Below are 8,977 nucleotides of genomic sequence, written 5' to 3' on the forward strand. Positions count from 1 at the left end.
TCTTTTTGCGGATACAGACTAACATGGCTGCTACTCTGAAACCTAACATTTTACTAGTAATTTTTCAGAAAACTTACACAAAAATTAAATATTTCCATACTTGAAGTAAGACTCACAAGATACTTGGTGGAGAATGCTAAAGAAAGTGTCTTATGTGCATGAGAAGGACTGGTCCCAGATAGTCTGAGTAAAATAGTTTGCTATTCAGTAAACACCACCAGCGGAAAGATTTCCCTGGGTCATTTATTATGTATAGTACATCAAAAACAATTATATATTCCCACCTGAATAATATCATCAGCTCCTCCAGCAGCTGGTTTTGATTTGAGTTCAATCTCTTTTTCCAATTCTAAAACAAAAAAAATATTTATATAAAAATTCACCATAATCATTGTTTCACATTTCAAAGAGCAGCTTCTAACTCAGAAGAGAATATATAATTAATAAATACATACATATAATTAATGTATTACAATAGTATAGTAATGACATCAGATTTTAAAAATTTCAAAACACCAACTCAGTGTAACTTAAGAATTTCCTGGCATATTAGTATTCAAAAGTCACATAGTCATCAAAATATACATTAGGCTGAAACTTGGTATATAAAAATGTAGTATTTGCCTCAAATAGATGGGTTAAAAGTTGTGAAGCGTTACATCAGTGAAAGGAAAAAGCAAAAAATTTAGTTTTATCTCTCCACCTGTGACGGGGTGTACAAGACCCTCTGAGGCCCCGTAGCCCTGCCACACCCCACCCCAGAAAAGGCCAGTGGAAAAAGTTATCCAAGCTGTCTAAAGTTGCTGTGGGAGACACAGCCAATCAGATTGGCTGCTCCCTGCAGCCCCTATCAGGGCCCAGTACACTAGTATAAGAAGAGCTGCAGGGCCAGTCTGAGATCAATTCCTTGCTGGAACTGGAGGAGTGTGGCTGGCTGAGGAAGTGACAGGACCTTGGCCAGAGCAGAGCTGGGGGAAGAGTAAGAAGGAGCTCTAGGCTGGTTGTTAGGACTCCATCAGGACAAGGCCCTGAGGTAAGGGTGAAGAAGGTGCAGGGCTGTGGGGAAGTGGCCTAGGGAATCAGAGCAGTGGCATAACTTAGATAAAGGGACATGGCAGATGGCTGCTATCTACAGAGTCCCTAGTCTGGGACCTGGACTAGAGGGAGGGTCTGGGTCAGCCCCCTGTGCCCCCTCAGGCACTGAGGGAAGTGGCCTGGACTTTGAGGTGCCCTAGAGGGAGAACTGAACTCTTTAGTGCCCCAGTGGGAGATCTGGGGCCTGAAACACCCAGAGGGCAAAGACATTGCCTCCAGGGGGAAGTCCTGAGTATGGCTCAATACCAGGGCTGAGACCACTGACAGATTCTTAATTAGTCCTGTAGCCTAAGCCCAAGGAGACCTACAGCACGAATTCTCAAACTGGGGGTTGTGACCCCCTTAGGAGGTTGTGAGGTTATGATGTGTGTGGGGGGGGGGGGGATCGTGAGCTGTCAGCCTCCACCCCAAACCCTGCTTTGCCTCCAGCATTTATAATGGTGTTAAATATTAAAGTGATTTTAATTTATAATGGGGTGGGAGGATTGCACTCAGAGGCTTGCTTTATGAAAGGGATAACCAACAGAGAAGTTTGAGAACCACTGAGCTACAGAGAGAGAAAGTGCAGGCCTGCACACACTCAACCAGGGGGCACTTGTGAAAGGTGAGTGAACCCTGCTACACTACCCCCCTCATGCTTTTTTCTAAACCAGATAATCTATTCCCATAATTAACCCAAAATGGGGTCTGCAATCTTTTACTATTTCTTTTCAAATGAGGCAACATTGAATAATTACACAATAGCTAACTTATTTACAAATATTATTGTACCCCCAAGACAGGCTTGCATGATATGTGTTTAACATGTAAAATCAATTACTTGTCTTGGAATTTCCACCCTCCCTCTGACAACATCAAAACTTGCTACTGTATGCCATGACACGTAAAAGCAAATACTCTATCAAGGATGGGGAGCAGACACTCAATGAAAGGCCCCACTTCAAGATACTGGTCAGTTATTCTCTTAAGCAAGTTGTTTTCTCCCATCACACTCCTCCTTGCTTGGTTAGTAAAATTTACTATAAGATCAATGCAATTCCTCTTCTTCCCTCCACTCTGAGCTTCCTACCTCTATCCTCTCACAGAAGCAGGGAAAATGGAATAAAATGGGCTGCTGGAAAATCTAAGTTTTTCACCTGGGAATCAAATCCAGAGGTCAAACACTGTAACAGAGAACACTACCATTAAGTCAATACACCAGTTCTCTTCTCTCCCCCAACCCCACTTTTTTTTTCTTTAAGTAATACAAAAATCTTGGAACAGCCAAATAAATCCCTTTTCTGTATGGTACCTGTGCATCTTGACTTCACCCTCTGCATAAGCATCATTTGCTTCTTCGCAAATTTGATGAGATCTTCTTTGGACAGTGTATCCAGCTGTAAAATGTGATAGATTACAAAATATGCTTTCCCTATGCCTGATGACTATAACACTGAAAACCAGGAATATTAAATGTCTGATTCTAATTCTATGTTAACTCTTACAAGTTAACACCAAAGGGCTTAAGTAGCTAATAGCAATGTGAAAGTAAGACTCGGCTGTGAAGGGTTAGCATTCAGAGATGGATTAAAAATCTTCAAGTAAAAAAAAAATAAGGCCTGCCAAACTGAAAAAGCTAAGGAGGCATTTGAGAATCATGTAAATTGCTGAATGTTTTTAATATGGCATGCTGACTGACATCATTGTGCAAGTGGGTAGTAAATTTAAATGAAGAAATTTATACCCTAAAGAAATGAAAAGTCCATTGTTTGAACTGGAAGCTGCCAAGAGTTTTCTAAAAGGTTAGTAAATTTGCTTCCAGTAATAACTGCCAATAGCGTTAAAGATTTTTCTTCAGCATTCTCCAAAGTTTAACAGGGCTCTCTAGGTTTAACAACCACAATTTAGTTTTGGCAAATAGGAGTCAGTGTTTACCTTTAAAAATTAATCTCTGTTAAATGTTCCCCCAGTAGCAGCTAGTGCAGCAGGTTGTAAATCTGTCCAAATCTTTTACATTTCTAAAGAAAGTTTACCTTCGATTTACCACTTCCTGGTGTGGCATAGGAAGCCACCATATCTTGTCCAGCATCTTGCACCTGAAAAACAAAACAAAGCACAGCACATCAGAACTGAACTCTTCATTAGACTACTAATGGAAGTGGTTAAGAACCTGTTGTACCCTGACAGTAATTAACAGCTCTAGTAGAACTTGGAACTCAAGAAAATTAAGATTTAAAAAGAAGAAGAATGGAAGAAATGAGCTCAGACATCCATCACAGATAGCTGGATCAGGATAGATGCATCACAGCATGATTATGTGAGCCAGTATATTCTTAGAAATCTGTCTTTTAGATCTGGAATTCCTAACCAAAGAGCTGGTATACATGGGGGGGGGGGGGGGGGGGGGGGGAAGAATCTACTTATTTTGTTGACAACTGGTCTGCAAAGTATGGCTCAATAACCTAACAAAAGACCTGCCTTAAAGATGTAGACAACTGAAAATGCTAGTGGAGGAGCAACATTTAAATGAATAGTGATTTTTATGGTAGGATCTTCCAAACTACATTCAAAGAGGTTTACATCATCATCTTGGTCTGGGTTTGGAAGGTGATTTAATGTTCACGTATATTTGGGAAGATAGAATAATAGAAATGTAGGGCTGGAAGGAACCTAAAAAAGTTATCAAGTCCAGCCCCCTGTGCTAAGTAGATCCAGACCACCCCAAAAGGTATTTGTGCAACCTGCTCTTTAAAACCTCCGATGATGGGGATTCCACAACCTCCCTTGGAAGCCTATTTCAGAATTTAACTCACCTTATTGTTAGAAAATTTTTCCCCAATATCTAACCTAAATCTCCCTTGCTGAGGATTAAGCCCATTACTACTTGTCCTATTGTCAGTAGACACAGATCAATTAGTCACTGTCCTCTTTATAACAGCCCTTAACATATCTGAAGATTTGTTATCTGTCGTCTTTTTTCCCAGTTTTTCAGCCTCTCCTCATAGGTCAGATTTTCTAAATCTTTAATCATTTTTGTTCCTTTCCTCTGGACTTTCTCCAATTTGGCTATCTTTTCTAAAGTGTATTGACCAGAACTGAACACAGTACTCCAACTGAGATCTCCACCAGTGCTGAGTAGAGCTGGTCAATTACCTCCCATGTCTTGCATAAAACACTTCTGTTAATGTACACCAGAACATTAACCTTTTTTGCAACTGCATCACATTGTTTACTCATGTCCAATTTGTGGTCCACTATAATGCCCAGATCCTTTTCAACAGTATTATCTAGCCAGTTATTCCCCCATTTTGTAGCTGTGCATTTGATTTTTTTTTCCTAAGTGAATTACTTTGCACTTGTCATCTTTGAATTTCCTCATGTTCATTTCACACCAATTCTCCAGTTTAATATCATTTTGAGTTCTAAACCTGTCCTCCAAAGTCCTTGCAATCCCCCCCAGCTTTGTGGTATTAACAAATTTTATAAGCATACTCACCACTCTATTACCAAAGTCATTAATGAAAATATTTAACAATACCAGCCCCAGGACTGACCCGCACTATATGTGCCCTCCCAGTTTTCAATGTTTTCTGTCAAACTACTTTACTATAAAGTGAAAGACTGTTCTTGAAATTTAATCTAAATCACATTTCTCTAAGTAGAGGACCTACACTTTCCTTCATCTTTCTCTTGCTCCTAATGTACTTAAAGAACCTCTTCTTATTGCCTTTTATGTCCCTTGCTAGGCATAACTCATTTTGTGCCTTAACCTTTCCGTAAATGCTTGTGGTCTTCTGTACTCTTCCTTAGCAGTTTGACTGTTTCCACTTTTTGTAGGATTCTTTTTTGATTTTTCAGGTCATTGGAGAGCTCTGAACATGAAAAGTCACTGCTAGTATAAGCTCAAAGTTCAAGCAAGGGCATATGAAATAGGGAGTGGGACTCCACACACAGACCTTACAGCAATTCTGAGCAAACAGAACAAGAGACAGCATAAGGTGTGTACCAACACAAGACTTCTCTGCCCTACTGTAGGTCAGGGATTGGCAACCTTTGGCACACTGCCCATCACAGAAACCCGCTGGTGGGCCAGGATGACTTGTTTACTTGCAGCATCCACCGGTTTGGCTAATCGCAGCTCCCACTGGCCACGGTTCGCCGTTCCAGGCCAACGGGGGCTGCGGGAAGCACTGGCCAGCACATCCCACACCACTTCTCGCAGCCCCCATTGGCCTGGAACAGCAAACTGCAGCCAGTGGGAGCTGCAGTCAGACAAACCTGTGGATGCTGCAGGTAAACAAATCATCCCAGCAGCCAGCGGATTTCCTTGAAAGGCCCGCATGCCAAAGGTTGACAATCCCTGCTGTAGGTTGTATTTCCATATTATACAAATTGTACGCCTGATTCACCATTTTTTTTTTCCCCACACTATCAGACTAGATGTATTTACTTTCCTGTTTATTTTACTTGAGTAAAATTCTGATAGTCTGATTTAATTGCAAATTATTAAAAGAGCTTCTACTGGGGTAGGTGCCATACAAACAAATTACACAGAAGTACCAATCCCAAACTAAAGTTTTGTAGAAAATATAGTAATTCTAGACATCTTTTAAACAAATCCTACTAAACCATGCCATGTTCTGAGATGTGATCACATAACTTATCAGTTATGTATCAGGAATGTCCACAGATCACTCTGGATTTATCTATTTATTCCACATGGCAAATACAAATGACTTGAAACTTCCTTTGGAAGTATCTTTGTTTCTCTTTGTAACTGCAAAAAAAGTTACATAAATACACATGCCCCAGTCCTTGTGTGTGATAGAAATCACTTAACACTTGTCATGATATTTATGTAAAAAGAAAATTTCTTTTTGCGAATACAGACTAACACGGCTGTTACTCTGAAACCTGATATTTATGTAGTCCCTGGTTATTTCATTTGACCTGCAGAACTGAGGGAATCTAGTCATTCAGCATACTTCTACAATATTGTCAAGGTCACGCAGAGCTCTTGGGTGCTCTTATTAGGCCTTATAAAACTTCTAAGTAAGTATTGATCTAGTGGCCCCCTCACCGGGGTCAGGATGGAATTTTGCTTCCCACGGTGAAACTGACGAACCCAGCAGGCGCGTAACAGTGTTTTCACTTTCCTCTGAAGCATGAGATTGGCTCCACTCCCCCAAGGAAGATACCAGACTGGAAAGGGGCATATGGTCTGGTTTAGGGGGGCAGTCACCACCCTGCGGCGACCACAGAACGGCCACAAGCAGTGCGAGGATGTAGGCAGCTCTCCCCCTGCCAACCGGGGGGGCAGTTTCCCAGCGGGCACGCGGTGGCCCCGCTCTGCGAGCGGTGGCTTCCCAAGAAGAGGGGCCAGAGGGGCCGGGCTCCAGGCAGAAACGAGTCTGAACTCTCTGTTTTCTGCAACAGGCTCCGTGTGAAGCCAGGGGTGACGCTGCGGCTCCGGGGTTCACGCACAGCGCTTCCCTCTAGCCCCGCACAGCAGCCGGGCGAGGAGCGGGGCTCGCACACAGTGGGGGCCCCTCGGGAAGGAGGCCAGGGGAGGGGGAGCGGTTGCACATGGGGGGGGGGGGCGGCCACGCGCCCAAGGTTAGACCCGGCGAGATGCTCCCGCGGCCCCAGTCCCGCCGCGTGCGGGCGCCCACCAGTGACGGGTTAATTCTCCCCCCCCCCCCCCAGCGCATCAGCCCGGCGGCGCCCTGCCCCAATACCTCCATGGCGGGGCCGCTCCCGGCGCAGCAGCCGTCTGGGGGGGGGGGGGGGGGGAGGCTTCAGCGCCGCCGCATCCTTCTCCCCGCTTCCGCCTTCGTCACCCCCCTCCCCGCGCGCGCCTCATACGTCATCACCCACGCCAGGCCGGAGGTCACAGTTTCGGGCCCGCCCCCCTCCCGGCTGTTTCTATGGTAACCAGAGAACACGCGGGGGGTTAGCCGCGGCCCGCCCATCTCCTGAACCTAGGCCCCGCCCCCTTCCACGGCCCCGCCCACAAGCCCTGAGGCGGCCACGTCCGACCCGTGACTCCGCCTCTTCTCCCAGGGTCAGCTGGCGGGGCCCGCCCGGGGGTTGTTAAGTGTCGCGTCGACAGAGCCCCCTATGCGTGTAACTCAAGCGCTGTGGATTCCAAGTGATTTTCTGTGTCCAGTTGTGGATCCAGGCTGTGGGTTATAGTGGTAGGATCAGTGAAACTGGCGTAGTCACTCTGAAAGGCAGGGCGGGGCAGCAGAGAAGACTTAGGGTTTGTCATTATTAGTGACCAGGTTCTGGGCCTGGAGGGACCTTGCATGAGTTCTGTACTAATTTAAATGGGGTGGGGGTGTTTAGCAGTGATTCCCTGCCAAGTTGGGGTTCATGATTGTAGTCAATAATAAGTGTACTGAATTGCATGGGAATTTAAAGAGCCTGTAGAAAGAGGTGAGATTTGAACTCCTGGACTCCTTTTTCCAAGGAGAAGGAACTTTTCCCCCAGAGATTTATGGTCAAATGACAAATTGGGTGGTTTGCTTTGGCACACATTTTTCACTAGGATTAAAAAGTTAAAAATGGTTTAGAAGAAAACATTGTAAATGTAGAACTGATATTCTAGGAATCAGCACAGGATGAACAGTAATGTTGCCCAGCGGCTGGTCTCACAGTGTTTTAGGTTTCAGAGTAACAGCCGTGTTAGTTTGATTTCGCAAAAAGAAAAGGAGTAGTTGTGGCACCTTAGAGACTAACCCATTTATTTGAGCATGAGCTTTCATGAGCTACAGCTCACTTCACTCACTGTAGCTCACAAAAGCTTATGCTCAAATAAATGGGTTAGTCTCTAAGGTGCCACAAGTACTCCTTTTCTTTTTACAGTGTTTTAGATTTCTCACAAATGGAGTAACAGGAAAAGTGAGGCAATCCAGTGAAAAAGTTACCACAAGGGGTGATAGTTGAACTCTTATTCTTTCTGCATCAATTCATTTTTCATCATCATTACAAAAAATTCAAAATATTCTGTTTTGTTATTACCATTTTAACAAGATTTTTTTTAACAAAATATAGGTTTAAAACTGCACTCTGTAACATAATCTAAACCACTGCGCCATAGTATACTACCCTCAACCAAAAGTGGATCTCTTAATTATGTCAATGATAGTTTTGTACATTGATTGATGGTAGTCTGTGGCCTTTAGCATGGGCATAGTTGGGGGGGCCAGGAAAGGCATTGCCCTCCCCTCCCATACACACAAACTGCAAGCCTCTGAAAGGTGTGGAATTTTCCCCGCTCTCTCAGCCTCATTGGCCTGACTGGCGCTGCCTGCCAAAATATAGAAGTCAAATTATGCCTATGCCTTTATGTAATAACCAAATATTTAATGCCCAATTCTCGGATATGTTAAGGCCATTTTGTGCTGCTCTGGCAGCGAAAACAGCCATAAAAGAGATTTGAAAATTGCTTCAGAATTTCCTTATTGTAGGGAAACATAGTGGTGACATAGAGCCACTGAAATAACTCCTAAGCTGTACATCCACTGCATAAGGAATATGGCAGAGGAAAAAAGTGTATGGCCCAGTCTCCCTTACATCTCAGCGATCTCCAGCTACCAGACTGGCTCAGTGGGGACAAGGGCAGCTGGAGTAAAACACAGCACCATGGAGGTTTGGGGCAACATCAGTATAACATTAGGCTGTGCTAATCATCACATCTGCCCCTAGCTCCACCATAGGGCTTGTTTACCCTTAAAACTGCAGCAGCTATAGCATTTCAGTGAAGGCGCTACCTACACGGAGTGGAGGGCTTCTCCTGTTATAGCTAATTCAGCTACCTGAGAGGCGGTAGCTAGGTTCACATCAACTGGGGGTTTGGTTGGTTTAACAGAGTTTCTTAGGGTGTGAATTTTTCACATGC

At 44.1% G+C, this 8,977-nt stretch overlaps 1 protein-coding gene across 4 annotated transcripts in view; it reads right to left on the reverse strand.

Annotated features, from left to right (window-relative positions):
- The window catches only part of GCC2 (GRIP and coiled-coil domain containing 2), a 46,761-nt gene extending 39,897 nt beyond the window's left edge, over positions 1 to 6,864 (reverse strand). For 3 of the 4 annotated variants that reach the window (XM_073351043.2, XM_073351023.2, XM_073351053.2), the window contains exons 1-4: positions 6,813 to 6,864; positions 3,108 to 3,170; positions 2,387 to 2,471; positions 285 to 349 (exon numbers count right to left, since the gene is read on the reverse strand). In XM_073351043.2, coding sequence (XP_073207144.2) covers positions 285 to 349; positions 2,387 to 2,471; positions 3,108 to 3,170; positions 6,813 to 6,818 — 219 coding nt within the window. In that variant the 5' untranslated portion in view covers positions 6,819 to 6,864. The other variant, XM_073351034.2, reaches the window with a different exon arrangement.
- Positions 6,865 to 8,977: the final 2,113 nt, after the last annotated feature.

The sequence above is a fragment of the Lepidochelys kempii genome, chromosome 1 (genome assembly GCF_965140285.1).
Source record: "Lepidochelys kempii isolate rLepKem1 chromosome 1, rLepKem1.hap1, whole genome shotgun sequence".
In the NCBI taxonomy this organism is placed as follows: Eukaryota; Metazoa; Chordata; order Testudines; family Cheloniidae; genus Lepidochelys; species Lepidochelys kempii.